This window comes from Rana temporaria, chromosome 2 (genome assembly GCF_905171775.1).
Source record: "Rana temporaria chromosome 2, aRanTem1.1, whole genome shotgun sequence".
Classification (NCBI taxonomy): Eukaryota; Metazoa; Chordata; class Amphibia; order Anura; family Ranidae; genus Rana; species Rana temporaria.
In genome coordinates this window covers 413,199,507-413,217,257 of record NC_053490.1, presented here as the reverse complement: position 1 = coordinate 413,217,257, position 17,751 = coordinate 413,199,507, and the positions used below count along the sequence as shown (strand labels likewise).

The 17,751-nt window shown below is 42.7% G+C and overlaps 1 protein-coding gene across 3 annotated transcripts in view; it reads left to right on the top strand.

The window, feature by feature from the left end:
• The window catches only part of LOC120927474 (CD99 antigen-like), a 73,919-nt gene that overhangs the window by 44,254 nt on the left and 11,914 nt on the right, over positions 1-17,751 (top strand). For all 3 annotated transcript variants that reach the window (XM_040338177.1, XM_040338175.1, XM_040338176.1), the window contains 5 exons: positions 1,396-1,494; positions 2,491-2,526; positions 4,610-4,672; positions 7,742-7,792; positions 17,577-17,597. In XM_040338177.1, the coding sequence (XP_040194111.1) occupies positions 1,396-1,494; positions 2,491-2,526; positions 4,610-4,672; positions 7,742-7,792; positions 17,577-17,597 (270 nt within the window). The remainder of the gene's footprint in view (positions 1-1,395; positions 1,495-2,490; positions 2,527-4,609; positions 4,673-7,741; positions 7,793-17,576; positions 17,598-17,751) is intronic.

Below are 17,751 nucleotides of genomic sequence, written 5' to 3'. Positions count from 1 at the left end.
TGCGCGTTTGCATACAGCGTTGTCCGACGTTTTTTACTTCGACGTTTTTTATTTTGGCCAATAGGAAAAATTATCATCTTTTCATCACTTGTTGCTATGTTGGTAGATTTTTTTAATCTTCTGCATGGGCGACAAGTTCTATTGATTAAAGCGACGAAACGCCCGTAGCAAACGCCCGTTGTCGCGCAAGTCGCTTGAATCGAGCGTTACCATTACTTTCTATGGGAAATGGAAACGCTCAAATACGCCCAAACCGCCCGATACGCGCGACAAAAAAGGGTCCGGGACTTGTTTGAGCTTCAGGCGATCGTCGTTTCAGCGTTCGGCGTTGAGATGTGAACAGTCTCCATAGAGACTAATGTAATTTCAACCCTCTGGCGTATTGTAGCGTCGCGCTTCAGGCGTTAAAATGCCTAGGTGTGAATGAAGCCTTAGCTTGTAGGTACTGTATGTGTTGTAGAGTAGAAAGTGGGTTATAGTTGCAACTATGAACATTGTTTTGTAAGATTGTTGAAGCTTAACCTTCCTTATTGCCTGTCCTAGCAGTTGTTGACTGTAATGCATACTACATTGCATTACAAACTTTTTTGAATTGGGAAAGGATATCTGCTGAGCCTAGAAAATGACGTTGCATCTTGTAGCATTTGCACTATCAGTAATGAACATCTGGTAAAGCTGTCTGGTAGAGAATGCCCATGGATTAGACTAGGGTGTTGTGCTTAAAGTTGAACTCCAGGCAGTCTTTATATTATACAGTGTGTGTGAACATACAGATAGATACTGTATATCTCTGTAGGAAGCGGCACTTTTACCTCCTCGGGCCTCTAATGTGGTCACAAAACAGAAGGTGTGTGTGTGTGTGTGTGTGTGTGTGTGTGTGTGTGTATGTAATATAAATAAATAAATAAAAAAAAAAATATATATATATATATATATATATATATATATATATATATATATATATATATATATATATATATATATATATATATATATATACACATACACACACACACACACACACACACACACACACACACACACACACACACATATAATTTTCTATATCTGGTTGGGTTTTTTTTCTCATGGTTTGGAAAAGAGACCTAGGGAGAAGCCATGGGGGTGCATGCCTTCACTTGAAAAGATACAGACCTAAGCCTGAGGGGCTGCTAGCTATTCAGAGTGTTTGCAAGTGAAGATTTAATGCATGTACTCGGAGTTTTGTGGAAAGGATTTGGGGAAAAAAATGGCTGTATTTATTTATTCTCTCTGCTTCTGCTTTGCATTTATGGATTAAAGCATGTCACTGTTTAGGTTTCAATAACTTGAGTCCTCTTATGTATGTCAAGTGACAGATTTCAGAGTGTGAGTTACCTTTTACCTTATCTTTAGTTCCCAAGCCAGCAACCTTGGCACCTAAAGCGGATCCCAAGCCAGCAACCTCCGCACCAAAACCAGCACCGAAACCAGCTCCAAAGCCACATGATGATGGTGAGGACGTTTCGCTTAAAGGAGTTTTGTGGATAAAGTTATGAAGGATGCATAGTGGCCTTATAGCAGATTCATAAGCCCGAGGCCCCCACAGAAAGCAGATACCACCTCTTTTGCCATGATACTGCTTTACACAGTCCAAGGCACACATCTCTGCTTATGCATTGTCGGTTGTGAACGGTGTGCCAAAGCAATGTCAAGATCCTGCTTTTAGGCAAAATGTAATGTTCATTGAAACCTACAAGCCACCAGCCAAAGGCTGCCAGACCTTTTTAGTTTTTCCATTTATAGAGCACTGTGAATGGGTATTGCGGCTAAGTGGGCGCTCGGCCATGACTTTTTCAAATGGTGACAGCTAGCGCTGGGGGGAGGGGGGCGTCAGGGAGGGTTAGAAGATCGCCACTAGCTGTCAAAGTGGGGGGGGAGTGGGAGATGGTCATGTTACATCCCTGAATATCGGTGTAACATATTACGAAAGGTGACCTTATCCTTTTAAGTGGTTACCACAAATCATCCAATGAGGCCACTTTATTCAGTGACTATTGAGGGCTTTTCTCTCCCCTTTAGAAAGAAACCCTATCCCTCTGTTATTTCTACAGGACAAAAAGTGAAGGAAAATCTTCCTCCAATGGAACACAGATGGCAAAAAAAATAGACATGAGTTCTAACTATTCTCTACCCAAAATTTAAAGAGATTTTGCCTTTTTAGATTTCTTGATGCTTTAAGCATTTAAAGCAAATAACGCTAGAACGTATTCTACATTTAACAAGGTTATGCTTCTTGGCCTTATTTTTACCACGGAATAGTTCAGAAAATGTACATTACATGTGTATATTCTATGTACATAATACGGCTAAAATGTGTCCAGTTTGGTTACCACACTGGATGCATAAATAACAGGAATCCATTCCCCAATATATGTTACTAGTATGTTTAAATGTATTGTGTTTGAGCAGTCTGTGCTAATTCTGTTAACTTTGTGTTCTTTTTCTTAGATGGTTTTGACTTGGGCGATGCTGTTGGTGGAGATGGTAAGCATTGTATTATCGCTGAAAACTCCTCTGTGTTCTTGGACTTGCTAAAATTAATGTGTAGTAAATGGGCATCAATCGAGATCTGTTTCTAGCATTTATTCCTATGTGTGTCACAGAAACGTGGCATTCTCCCATTGCCTTCCTTGCAGTACACTTCTTAACCCATACTCCTAGGCTTGTAACTTAGCATGGCAGTGGAATTGGCATTTTATTTCTCTGAAAAATGCACCTCCTATTCACTGGTGTGTGTGTGTGTGTGTGTGTGTGTGTGTGTTTGTTTTTTAGATAAAATCTTTGCTTGCCGGGAGTAATCGCATGTAATAAACCCTACGGGCTGATTGTACCCAAGTCAATCGATGGCTTGACTGGTACAATCAGTATGTCCATAGGATTGAAATACTGCTGGTCCCTGCTGAACTGGCCGAGATCTGAGCCATTATACTTCTTCCTTTTGTCTAAGCAGAAACAAACTTTACGCTTTTTGCCTTCAATGCAACCACCTTCCCATTTATGCTTCAGTGACATTAGTCTAACTCCTTTTAATCTCTTGTCCTACTACCACCCTCAGCTTTGTCCTTGACCTAACTGTCATCGCCCACCTCCTCTGCCTCCATTCCTTTTATCCAGATACATACCTACCTCGATCTCAAAGCCTCAGGTGTTTGTTCTGCACAACAGGTCCTAAGTGTTCTAGCTGCACCTGCACAGCGCCCCCCATTTATTTCTATAGGGCTGTTTCAAAAAGCTAAAGGCTTATGGGACAGAGGCCCATAGAAATCTATAGGGTACTACTTTGCAGATGCGGTCAGGACACTGAAGACTATTTTTAGTATTGGATGTGCAGAAACAGCAGAGGCCATCCGATTAATTTAAATGTGCATCTAGGGGATTTGTACATCTGTTGAATGACCTGTTGACTAATCTGGTTTCATTTTTGAAGATAATTCTCTGTAGCAGCAGCTTCCATTTTATACAGTCAGACAATCCATTTTGATCCTGGTCCGAACCTTTTTATCACAACATTTTTTTTTTGCCAGCATTTAAAAAGAAATAAATGTCTTTAAAGGCTTTTGGAACAATGTGGCCAGAGAGGAGCACAAATGGGTGAAGCCTCAAAGTATGGTTAGCAAAAGGGTAATGCTATAGAAACAAGCAAGTAGCTTCCTATCACTTGCAAATTTCCACCAGTGAAAGTATCGCTAGTGTGAAAAGGGTCCGTAATCCTACAAATGAGTCTCCTTTTTTTTTTTTTTTTTTTATACATGCAAAATTAATTACTATAGCGACATAATTTTCTAAAGAACTGAATTTCAAATTGGCAAATAGCATAGACAACCTAGTAGCACCCCCTTCCCATTTAGTTTGTTTACCCTTCTCCAGTAATCCCTAATTCTGACTATTTGCTAGCATCAATATGCCCCCCCAACACCAATATAGGTTTTTCCCTTTACCAAGCAATTTGAAATTTAAAGCTTCCCTTCTTACTGTTGCACTCATGAGCAGCAGCTACAGCATGTTCCTCAACCTTCCCAATATAAAAAATGACCTGCTGTTGTTGGGATGCTTCTATTGTCAGATTCCAGCATCTTCAGGAGGGTCAAGAAAGGCAGCCAATAAAACTCAGAGACCTACCAATTCTTCACGTTTCCACTCTTCTGGGAGGAGAGGTGGCCTTCCTTGACTTGCTCCCTATCTCGGCTAAGTTGGCGCCCTTACACTGCCTTGGTCTTGCTGTGTTAGCCTGTAAGCATGCAAACCATAGGCACTAGTGGGCGGCATTGCCGCTGGATGGGCCCGGACACAAAGGGAAAATCTGCTATTGCTTATTGGGTCCTGGACATCGAAGCAGTGATAAAGCTGCGCTCAGTAACAGTCTGGGACACAGTCTTCACAGACGACAAATACCCCATAATTTAGGAATTGGTAATAAGAGGCCCAGAATTGGCTTTCTTCAGGGGATTGGCGCTAGCATGAAGGCATCTAGATGTTCTTGCTTTTTGCACAGATTTTTTGCTTAACACCGGAAAAGGTGTTTTCACAAGTTATTGCTTGGATTGATCACATGCCTTTTTTCTTACAGAACCAACAACTCAGAAACCTAAGCCAGGTGGTGGAGGAGGAGGAGGAGGAGGAGGCGGCGGCAGTAAGTTCTTGGCGTTTAAACAGTTTTTAAGATGCAGTAATTCCGTTGAGCTACTGAGTTACCTCTGGTGGCTGACCCCAAATCTATTGAGTAGAATAACAAAAATATGGAAGAGAAGGCTTGTAATTTTCTATTTTTTTATTTATTTTTTATTTTTATCCAAAGCTATTTTTAGGTAAACACCAAAGTAATACCTAAAAGTATGCATGCACTAGAAATACACCCCCTATTTTTTTTATTTATTACCTGTGATTGCAGCACGATTTATTGTGGCAGAATGGCACTGCCTTTAGGCGCCATTAAAGATGTATGCCACCTGAACAAACTTGGTGGGATTTGTCAGTTTTGCAGAGGGTTTTGAGATCGCGAGCAGAATCGCCACGATTCTGCCCACGGTCGCAAATGCCCAGGTGTAAACGGGGCTTAAGTCATATGCTTGCTTCTAACTGAATGCTTTCTTTGATCCGATTCACATTTTTCTAGGCTGATGTGGGTGTTTTTTTTTTTTTTTTTTTTATCATCCGGGTTTGTCATATTTAATGTACAGTACTGTTATTTAAATCCTTGCTCTAGTTCCTACCTGCAGATTGGGCATAGTAGTCACCATCTCTGTTAAGACTTGCTGAGATGAGGGCAATTACATTAGATGAAATTAATAAAACATTTTATAATGTTGTTCAAGCTTTAATACAGTATTTAAAAAATAAATAAAAATTATTTAACACATTCAGCAGAATAAAATAAGCATTCCCCAGTTAAAGAGGAACGGCAGTCTGCTCACATAATTTGTTAAAAAAACATTTTTTTTCTTTCTTTTCGTAAAGGGGCTTCCAGATTGCGATAAACCTCGTGCCCTCAGACCCCCAGGGTTGTGGGGAAGGGCCTTTTTTGTTTGTTTACAAATGTAATTTTTGCTGTATACAGTATATACAGTCTACAGATGCACCACTTTACATGCAGACTAAAGGGGGCCCTCCAGGCACTATATTTAAAGGCATTTTTCATTTTTATTGTTGCACTTTAAGCAACATTAAAATCACTGCTCCTTCAAAAACAAGCTTTGTTGCATTGATACATGTCCCGCAGGCAGTACCTAGACCCCCATACCCTTTTTATGGCCAATTACTTGCATATGAGCCTTTTTAAAGTGGGAAATATTGATGTCTCATGTTAAACTCCCATGGAGTTCTGCTGCAAACTGAACTGGGGATTGTTCGGCCCATCTCTATTAGTTTTGTTGTTTCCTGAACGATATTTGGAGTGGAAGTACTGCAAGCCATACTGTAATGCACAATGCAAAGGGAGTTGGTTGATAGGAGAAGAAAGCACAGGGATTACCTCATCAGTGTTTCTGCCCCTTCGCTATACAGTCATAGGCAGGGCATTCCTTGACAAAGCTCAGGGCAGCCATCACAAATTTTGGTCCCCCTTACACAGCTTTAGGCAGGTCCCCCCTGGAGCAGAGACTAAGGGGGGGGGCAGCTGGGCCTGTAAGGGGCCCTGGGGATCATCGGGCCCCTTACAGGTGCATAACTCCCAACTTTTTGAGCTGGGAATGAGGGACACCTATCAGCAAAAGTATGCAGGCATAGGACACACCCCTTGCCACACCCCCTTTAAAGGAGAATTGTACAAAAAAACAAGATTGGTTAAACCCACAAGTGCTTTTCTACCACTACTATTCCTTTATATTGGCTTTTGGAATTTACAAATGAAGCAATTTAGAAATCGGATGAAAGGTTTAGCGCTGGAAAACACTTTTAGATAGATAAAAAGTGCATTTTATATACATCTATAGAGATCAGACCAAAATGAGGAGGAATGAGGGACAGAGGGACATTGCTCCAAATCAGGAACAGTCCCTCCAAATCAGGGACAGTTGGGAGGTATGCAGGTGTAATGCAAAAAAAACGGGAGGGGGGCCAGCCGGGCCTATAAGGGGCACTGGGGATCATCGGGCCCCTTACAGGTGTAATGCAATAAATATATATATATATATATATATATATATATATAACGGGTAGGGGGCCAGCCCGGCCCCTAGGGACCATCGTGCCCCTTACAGGTGTAATGCCTGTACTCCCCTGATGGCGGCCCTGACAAAGCTAGTGTTAATTTAACTGCTGCGGATAAAGTGGGGTCATTGCCTGCCTATGCTGTCTTTGAGGGATGTCTGTTAAAATACAGGCTGAACAAAACTACAACATTTTTGCCAGAGAAGGCTGTTCAGCCATTTGGATTTAAACTTTAAATCTAGCAAAACCATGAAGTGTAAAAATGACTTCATAGTTAATACTTGGAGTTCATTCTCTGATTACATTTGAGAACCCCAGCGGGAGTTCCCAAGATAAGGCTGCCAGCTCCCACAGCTAATAGTGGCCCCTCGCATGTAATCTCTCACGCAGCGATCACATGCCAATGGATGAGCCTGCATCCAGGGCCGATCACTAGCATGTGAACGCTGCAGGAGGGGCTGCGATTAGCTGTGGGAGGCAGCAGCCACTGCTTTCATTGAGGCTGCTTCCCGCAGATAATAGCAAAAACCCTTGCTGGGGTTCTCAAATCTAAGTGGAGATCGGGTGCATTTGTGGGTGTGCATACACTCTTATGCCTTGCAGCTCTAGGGTTTGAATCCCAACCAAGACACTATCTGTAAGGAGTTTGCATGTTCTCTATGCTTGTGTGCATTTCCTCTCACACTGTCCAAATGACATGCTGGTAGGTTAATTGGCTCCTTGCTAAGTCGGCCCTAAAATATGTATGTACTGTATGTATTTGAGGTGGAGACCTTAGAATATAGGGCTCTTGAGGAAGGGACTGATGTGAATGTGCAATATGTAAAGCACTGCATACATTGTCAATGCTATATAAATACTTGTAATAAATAAAAAAAACATACAATAGTGGTAAATGGATTGGAAAAGACATCTTCTTCCCCCAACACCCTGGATATAGATTGTACAAGGTCCTCCGCTAGTTATCATTCCTACTATAAATTTCTCATTTATTTTCAGTGCATGTGTAAAGTTTTGTATTTCACTTGTAATAATGAGGTTTCTTTCTTTTAAGGCTTCAATGATGATGAACTGGTTGATGGTTTACCTCCTCATGATCCCAGTGGTAAGAATGCATTTCTTTCACAGATTTGAAAAGTGGCTTTCAAATTGTGCTCCATGGTCTCGTGCATTGGGCCTGGCCCTTCCACTTCTACAATACTTTGCTAAAACTTGGTTATGCAATAGTGTTACACTCCTTAATGCACTACTTTTAAATCACTGCTTTTTATTTTTACCACATATTTTGAATTGCTAGACCCTTAAAGTGGAAGTAAAGGCAAAACCTATCTCTAAACCTACTCCCACCCACATTCTAAGCCTAATCAATCTATCCCTGTAAAGAAAGATTCACTATTCCTAACCTGCTCTGCACATGCTCCGGTCCCAGGCTGAGCTGCCTGCATCGGCTTTAGTGTGTAGGAGAGGCAGTCAACAATGGAAGCCCCATAGTGCCTCTATAGGTGATGTCACTTTCCAGCCATTATCGGCTTTCTCCTGAACATGGGGGCTGCTGATGGAGACCGGACTAGAGTAGCTGCAGAATAGGTAAGTATAGGGATGTTTTCTTTACAGGGCTAGACAGATTTGGGTAGATTCAGGTAGGGGCACCTAAACTTAAGGACGGCGTAGCCTAGCGTGTTTACACTACGCTGCCTTAAGTAAGAGAGGAAAGTACATGATTCAGAAAGCACTTGCCTCCTTACCTAGGGTGGCGTAGTGTAAACACGGCGGGCGTAAGGGCGCCTAATTCAAATTGCTTGGAGGGGGGCGTGTTGTATGGAAATGAGGCTTGACCTCACGTTTTTTGACGTTTTTTTTACACTGCGCATGCGCTGGGCGCCTACATTTCCCATGGCGCATTGCGGCTAAGTACGCCGTACGGGCCTATTGATTTAGACGCGGACGTAAACGACGTAACTCCCGATTCGCGGACGACTTACGCAAACGACGTAAAAAATTCGAACCTCGCAGCGGGAACGGCGGCCATACTTGACATTGGCTAAGGCCACTAGAGCATAGCTCTAACTTTAGGCTGCCTAAGGCCTTACGGAAACAACGTTAATCGACTGCGGCGGGCTCGCGTTCGGGAATCGTCGTAAAAGCTCATTTACATGATCTACGCCGGCCGCAATGGAAGCGCCACCTAGCGGTCAGCCAAAACATTGCAATCTAAGATAGGACGGCGCAAGCATATCTTAGATATGTTTAAGTGTATCTCTGTTAGAGAATACACTTAAACGCCGGCGTAGATTCAGAGTTAGGCCTAAATCTTTCTGAGCCCAGGTTCACACTGGGTGCGATTTCATTCGATTTGAGATGCGATTTCACATGTGAAATCGCATCTCAAATGCCGCCAATTGTCGGCAATGGCGCCGTCCTAATCGGTGCGACGCCGCATCTGCGGCGCTGCACCGATTTCAAAAAGTAGTTCTTGTACTACTTTTTGCGATTTCAGGCCGCGATTTACATAGACATCTGTGCAGAAACCTGCACAGATGTCTCTTAAATCGCGGCCGAAATCGGGACTGCCGGCGGGAGTGAAATCGTGCGAGTTCAGCTGAACTCGCACGGCTTCACTCCCGCAGCCCAGTGTGAACCAGGGCTAAATCTACCTAATTAAGCTTAGATTTTGGCTAAGATTTAGTAGGTTTATTGTTGGGTTTTTCCATTTTTTTTACTTCTACTTTTCAGGTAAAAATTGTTAAGTCTATGGAATAGATTTTTAAACTAAATTTGTTTAAAAGAGTTTTTTTTGAAGGACATCTAAACTAAACAAAAAGTGTAAATGTATTGCAGCTTACCAGTCCCTAGATGTGATTTGCTGAATTGGTTCCATCTATTCAGGCTAAGAACATTTTTGGCAAGTACAGAAAACACCAGTGGATCTTGCTACAAATGCATTGTCACTTTCTGTGAGATGACCATGAAGGTGCAAACTTCCATCTGTAAACTGCTGATCCTTCATCCTCCATGTAATGGAGATGGAGAGGCAGACCTGTTTGGCATCAAGCTTGGTTGACAACTATTTTGTTTGTGGATAAAGTGGAGGAGTGAGCATAGCCAACCGAGAAAAAGAGGCCTGCTGTTTTCAGGATTACCAGGGGAAAATATATTAAAAAAAAACGCCAGAACACAGAAAACTAATTTAGCCATGTCATCTAAGGCAGTGGTCATCACCCCTGTTCTCAGGGCCCACTAACAGGCCAGATTGTATGCATTACCTTGGGGAGATGCAGACTAGAATACTGCAATCACTGAGCAGAAAATGATATCACCTGTGATGTGTTTAAGGTATCTTGCAAACCTGGCCTGTTAGTGGGTCTTGAGGACAGGGTTGATGACCACTGATCGAAGGACTCTTAAGCTGTAATATATTCAATTTCTGATTTTAGATGCACTTTTTTTATTTTTTTTTGCTTGATCTAATATAGTAATTATTGGCTGCTGCACTATATTCATGCCAGCTGACCACTGTTGTCTGTTTTGGCACATACTGACACGTGGAAAATCATAAATGATGGCTTTAAAGAGGAATATCATCCCTATCTTTTTTTTTTTTTTCTTTATGATGCACGTGCAGATGTTCCGAAGGGCTCTGCCGACCTTCTGTTAATGGCAAAGCTCTTCGACACATCTGTGCAAATGCTTGGGATTTTCCTTGCATGTGCAAATACACCAAAGGTTCGGAACGTCCATAAGTCACATGTGCACATACGTAGCTTCCCGTACATGTGCCGCAGGGTTATGTTGGATCTCGAAGCCTGGCGGCACATCTGTGCATGCGCAAAATGCACAGAGTGGGGGGACACGCATGTCATTCTTGCCTGGAAAAAAAAAAAGAGTATCCAAAAATGAGGGGGTGGGGGGATGGAGACAGGGCAAAACTAATGTTCTTTTAGGATGAAGGTCCACTTTACCCGCAGTCATTTCTGCTTATTGTGTGAGGCAGGAAAAGGATACCTGCTTTGGACTGCTGATAGAAATAGAAAGTCCTATTCATTGCAGTAATTACACTATAGAATATTACAGTGGGCAAAACCACATCATAGTAGTTATCATACAAGTAGCAGTTTATAAAAATGAAAACTTCAAGGATGTGCTGCCAGCAGAATTATTGTTACTGGCACACAGATCATAGAATCGTGCATAATCCACACAAGTAGCAATATTTTTAGTTCTCTGAACAACCAACCACCCATTAGTAATGCACCATCACCTATGCTCATAATACCTTCTGGTGATATCATTAAAATAAAATATATTTATATACATGTTTACATTTATTTGTCTGTTGGAAATTTAGTTACAAGTTTGCAAACCTATATTGGGAAAATTCATTTGAATTAAAAGGGACACCTGTGTGATTAGACTCTCATAATTGCTATTATATCTAAGGCCTAATTTCACACCTATTCAGTTTTTCTTTTGATCATTTTTTTTGGGGTGCATTTTGCATTTTTTTGCATGTTTTTCGTGCGTTTTTGAGGCAGTTTGCATTTGTAGCGGTACCCCCGTGAGGCCACTGAGTGTAGTAGTTCCACATGTCACCCTGCCCAGCCTGTTCTTCACTTCCAGTCTCACTCTCCAGACAATGAACAGTCCACCAGCTTTGTTTTTGTTGTTTTGAGGACTTAAACTTGGATGGGTAAAGGGAATATGGGATACCCAAATCAATATAGTATTTAATCGAAGAAAATGTAGACATTCTCTAAAGCCCCAGACTCCTCCAGCACAACACCTCTTGATGAACTGTTACTTCCTGTGCTGTGCAATACTTGCTTCCTATCGCAGCTAGCACATGGTTAGGCCCAACTCTGAATTAGGCTTAACTTTGTTGATGCGCCATTTGCTGGCAGGGGACCGCGGGCCCCTTTGGTGTAGCAACCAATAGCAATAGAAAGTGTCCTTTTGTGCTAGCTGTATCTAGGTGGACTACTGGTCCCAGTTAGTCCTTTGCGGACTTTGCCAGCCCTCCTGGCTGCAGCAGCCCAACTTCACTGCCGGTAACATCAGTCTCTCCCTCTGGATCTACAGCCACTCCTGGCATGCCTCTCCCAGATCTCCCGACTGTGCCTGTCACTCACCGAACAGGTGAATCCTTTCCAAAAACGCAGCGGCTGAAAAAAGCATAGATGTGAACGTGTTCCATAGAAAACCATGTTAAATGGGCTGTAGTGTGTCTCAACAGACTGTGTTTGTGTCTGTGTTTTTGGTGTGAACCAGGTCTTGCCTCCTCTTCTTCTTCTTTTTCTTTTTTTTTTTTTTTACTAGAGCCAGTCCCGGTCTTGTTTGTAACCTGGGGACCGCCTGTACGCTTTTTTGATGTGCTCCGGTGCATTTATGTTTTGCCACAATCCAGATTCCATACAGAAAAAGTGCAGCATGTTCTTACTTTTGTTGACTGCACTGGAACACACTGCACTGGCGTTAACCACTTGCCGCCCGCCAATGACATATTGACGTCGGCAAAGTGGTTGTAGAATCCTGACTGGACGTCATATGACGTCCTCAGGATTTTGAGCCGCTGCGCGCCCCCGGGGGCACGCATCGCGCGATCGTTGTTGCAGGGTGTCAGTCTGACACCCCGCAACACCGATCAAGGTAAAGAGTCTCTCACGGAGACTCTTTACCACGTGATCAGCCGTGTCCAATCACGGCTGATCACGATGTAAACGGGAAAAGCCGGTAATCGGCTTTTCCTCACTCGCGTCTGTCAGACGCGAGTAGAGGAGAGCCGATCGGCTGCTCCTGTGACAGGGGGGGTTTGTGCTGATCGATTATCAGCACAGCCCCCCCGAGGATGCCCACTAGACCACCAGGGATGCCCACTGGACCACCAGGGATGCCCACTAGACCACCAGGGATGAAAAAAAAATAAAAAAGGTATGCCACCCTAGACCACCAGGGATGAGAAGGACACAAAAAATGGATGCCAATCAGTGCCCACAATGGGCATCACTGATTGGCAGGCACTGATTGGCATCCATTAGTACAACACACAGTGCCCATCTATGCCCATCCATGCCGCCTATCAGTGCCCATCCGTGCCGCCTATCAGTGCCCATCCGTGCCGCCTATCAGTGCCCATCCGTGCCGCCTATCAGTGCCCATCCGTGCCGCCTATCTGTGCTCATCCGTGCCGCCTATCTGTGCTCATCCGTGCCGCCTATCTGTGCTCATCCGTGCCGCCTATCTGTGCTCATCCGTGCCGCCTATCTGTGCTCATCCGTGCCGCCTATCTGTGCTCATCCGTGCCGCCTATCTGTGCTCATCCGTGCCGCCTATCTGTGCTCATCCGTGCCGCCTATCTGTGCTCATCCGTGCTCATCTGTGCCACCTATCTGTGCTCATCTGTGCCACCTGTCAGTGCCCATCCATGCCGCCTATCCAAGCCCATCCATGCCGCCTATCAGTGCCCATCCGTGCCGCCCATCATTGCCGCATATTAGTGCCTGTCAGTGCAGTACCATCAGTGCCCATCAGTGAAGGCGAAAACATACTTATTTACAATGTTTTATAACGAACAAAAAAAACTATTTTTTTTCAAAATTTTCGGTCACAAAATGATAAAAATTTAGTTTGGGTACAGTGTAGCATGACCGCGCAATTGTCATTCAAAGTGCAACAGCGCTGAAAGCTTAAAATTGGGGTCTGGGCGGGAAGGTGTATAAGTGCCCTGTATGGAAGTGGTTAATTAAAGCCAATGGAATACATAGAAAACATTGTGCATTCATTTTTGATGCAGATTAAAAACGTGGGCTGCATCTGGTGTGAACCGGCCCTTTAGAACTTGTATGTGGCTTGTATGAGGACATCGACCAGGTAAATTGGCAGACAGTGCCTGGAATCCCAGACCGCAATAGGAGACACATTTGCACAGATCACTCCAAACAGACGCACAATTGGGAGGTATACGGAGGAAGGTTTTCTACTATTTTAGAGCAGCAGGAAGCACTGAACTCTTGTAGTAGATAGTCTTCTATTCTGTCTCATGGCTGCTGTTATGATTTCTGTCCCACAGCAAGGCAGATCTTATCAGTTTTTCACAACGAATTCCCCAAGAAATCTGCCCCAGGGCAGCCATGTACAAGTACACCAGGCACAATCCCCTGAAGGTCAATAACCTTTCGTACCTAGGCAACAAAATATATGATTCAGCGTCTTCCTGTTATGAATGTACTGAACCCCCACAGCTTAGTTTTGTCATCGTGATTTCCTCTGCTGTGACAAGTTTTTTTTGTAGACATACCAGATGCTTTACATGCTTTTCCTGTTTTTAATATGTTGCTTGGTAACAATGCCCTCTAAACATTATTTTTTTTTTTTTTTTTTTAAGAACCACAACTTGCCACATGTTGGTGATCAGATTGCAAAAAAGACTGCAAGCACTGGATTTTTTTTTCTTCCCCGCCCATTACGAAATTCAGGGGATTGCATACATTGTTATGGAGATGATTAATACACGGATACAATAGAGAATGTAAGGAAGTGGGCATTTAAATGGGGATTCCCTGATTATATAGCATACACATACATTCCTAAATACAAAAGTTTGAGATATACATAGAATATACATATCCAAATACATAAAGGGAACATACAAAGACCTCGTACACACGATAGGTTAACAGAGGACAACGGTCTGATGGACCGTTTTCATCGGTCAAAACCGATCGTGTGTGGGCCCCATAGGTTATTTAACCATCGGTTAAAAAAAAGCCAACTTGCTTTAAATTTAACCGATGGATTCCTAACCGATAGGTCAAAACCGATCGTTGGTAGGCACAACCATCGGTTAAAAATCCATGCATGCTCAGGATCAAGTCGAAGCATGCTTGGAAGCATTGAACTTTGTTTTTTCAGCACGTTGTTGTGTTTTACGTCACGCGTTCTGACACAATCGTTTTTTTTTTAACCGACGGTGTGTAGGCACGACAGACCATCAGTCAGCTTCATCGGTTAACCGATGAAAACGGTCCACCGGTCCGTTCTCATCGGATGGACTGATCGTGTGTACGAGGCCAAAGGGTTCCCTATAGACTTTGTTGCCCCTCTTTACGTATTTGGATATGTATCTTTAATGTATATCTCAAACGTTTGTTTTTACGAATTTATGTATGATATATCCTCAGGGAATCTCCATTTAAATGCCCACTTCCTTACATTTTCTGTTTCCTTGTCAATTTTTAGAGCTGGGATTCCCTGTTAGCAGACAAGCCTGTTTTGAGCTTGGGACTCTGACTATATATCCCTACAGCACTTTACACTAATGATCAATACAGGCTATGAGCAAATTGAGAGGCTGGCGAGAGATGTGCTCCTCTTTGCCTACTTGTTTTCTAGATTTGCAGACTAATACAGACAATGGCATATTCCTTCCTACTGAATACGTCACTTGCCATATTCTATGAATATAAAGAAATTATTAGAGGTTCACCATTTAAAGTATTTCTCTAGGCAAAACCCTTTTTTTTGTTTTGGATTGACTGACTGAGGAAGGGTTAGACCCTCTCCCCAAGTTTATTTTTTTATTATTATTATAATAAAAAAAAAAAAATATATATATATATATATATATATATATATATATATATATATATATATATATATATATATATATATATATATATATATATATATATATATATATATATATAATATGTGTATCTATCTATCTATCTAACTGATACCTCACTGGGGAGATTTAACCCACTGTACTTGTGGGTAATGTAAATCTTCAAGGGACAACTCTCCCCTAATTTTCAGAAATTTCTGTTCTGTATCTGACAATAACAAAAATACATGACCGAGGTTTAAAGTGGAGTTCCACCCATTTAAAAATGAGCAGCTACAAAAACTGTAGCTGCTGAATTTTAATAAACAGACACTCGCCTGTCCAGCGATGTGGCCACCCGAAGCCTCGCTTCTCTCCGCGGCGCCGACATTGCGGCTTCACAGCCGGTCCCGCACTGCAGGTTATGAATGGCCGGGCAATCTTTTGGGACCTGTGACGTGTCCCAGAAGATTTGTAGGGAGGGAGAGGTGAACTTCTGTCTGGCGCCATGAGCCGAAGTGGGAAAAACAAGGTACCCACATACACCCCCCCAGAAAAAATGTCATGCCATTGGCATGTCAGGGGGTCATGAGTACTTAAAGCAGAAGTTCAATTTTTGGGTGGAACTCCGCTTTAAGCCTTCAATACTTTATACTAGTTATGACTTTGCATACACTTCAAACTATTAACAATGTTTTCATGTAACTTGTGGAGAAAATATAAATCTTATTAAGCCCATCCCAACCCCTGCCTGTCTTCCTGCCTGTCTTCCTATTAACTGAAATCATATCAGGACTGTGTTATTACTTGAAGAGGTTTGTTATGGCAAATAATGATTGGCCCCGATAGTGTTTCAAATAATTGGATGGCTCTTTATTTCATGCATATGGCTAACCTCCCACTGAGAACAAGTGATACCATGTTTATGCCGCATACATGATGTACCATCCATCAGGTTTCACAGAGCAAAGAAAAACTACTTAAGCTGGATGTACAGTTTTATTTTTTATTTTTATTTTTTCATCCACTGGGTTGAATAAAAAACATAAACAATCCCTGCCTCTACAAAAACCATGTGGATGCAGGGATCTTCCCCCATTGTATTCTAAGGCCCCGTACACACGACCGAAGATGTCTGCTGAAACTGGTCCGCGGACCAGTTTCAGCAGACATGTTCGGTCGTGTGTACGGCCGACCGGACAGGTTTCCAGCGGACATTTGTCCAGCCGACCGTTTTCCAGCGGACAAATGTTTCTTAGCATGCTAAGAAACATGTCCGCTGGAAGCCTGTCTGTCGGACATGTTCGGTCGTCTGTACAGACTCACTCGAAGTGATTTGACGCATGCGTGGAAGCATTGACCTTTCAGGGCCGCGCAAGTCGCCGCGGCCACGTCACCGCGTATTGTGTACGCGCGGATTTCTGTCTGATGGTGTGTACAACCATTAGACATAAATCTCCGGGCGGACATGTCCGCTGAAAACGGTCCGGCGGACCGATTTCAGTGGACAGTCGGTCCGTGTGTACGAGGCCTAACAGTAGGAGCCTGTTTTCCCTCAAGGTGCCGCCAGATTAAATAGATTATCGCTGCAGCCGTGTTTACATATGTGCGGCTGTGGTTCACAGCATAGGGTCTGGTGCGTCCCTGTTCACCGGTTCAGGTCTGATTCAGGTCCATTTGCCTGAATCTGCGCCTAAACCGAACCATGGGACCCTTTTTGCAACACAGACCGTGGTCTCCCCGGACCTGTGTGAACCGTTCACACTCGCGGTGACGTAAAACACTACGACGTACTGAGAAAAATGCAGTTCAATGCTTCTGAGCATGTGTCGGCTTGATTCTGAGCATGCGTGGATTTTTGACCGATGGACTTCCACACAGACGATATTTTTTTTCTATCGGTTTTTTATCCATAGGAAAATTTTAAAATATATTCTATTTTTGCACCGATGGGAAAACAAACCGATGGGGCCCACACACGATAGGTTTGTCCGATTGAAAACAGTCCATCGTGTGTACAGGGCTTTTGTGTGGTAGCTATGGTTTTTCTCAATTTGCGCACACGGCACCACTGATACATTTGATATTGCTGCTGTCAATCAAGTTGACTGAATAGCGACTTGGTAACCAACAATCACATTTTGCTGCATTTGTTCTCAAATTTATCTTGTGCATATTTAGGTATTTCAGATTAAATGTATTCTGTATGCTTGTTGGTATAGCAGTATATAAGAAGTTAAGTAGAAATGTGTTGCGTCAAATTACTTTTTTTTTTTTTTTTTTTTTCATTCAGGACATGATGGAAAACCAAGTGGTAAGTGAATTATTTTCTTTATACTTCCATGGGTACATACAGCATTGATTTGATATTCCTATGATTTAAATGGTCAGTCCAGTATAAAAATATATATATATATATATATATTTTTTTTTTATTTATTAATTTTTTTGGTGGATGAATAATTGAA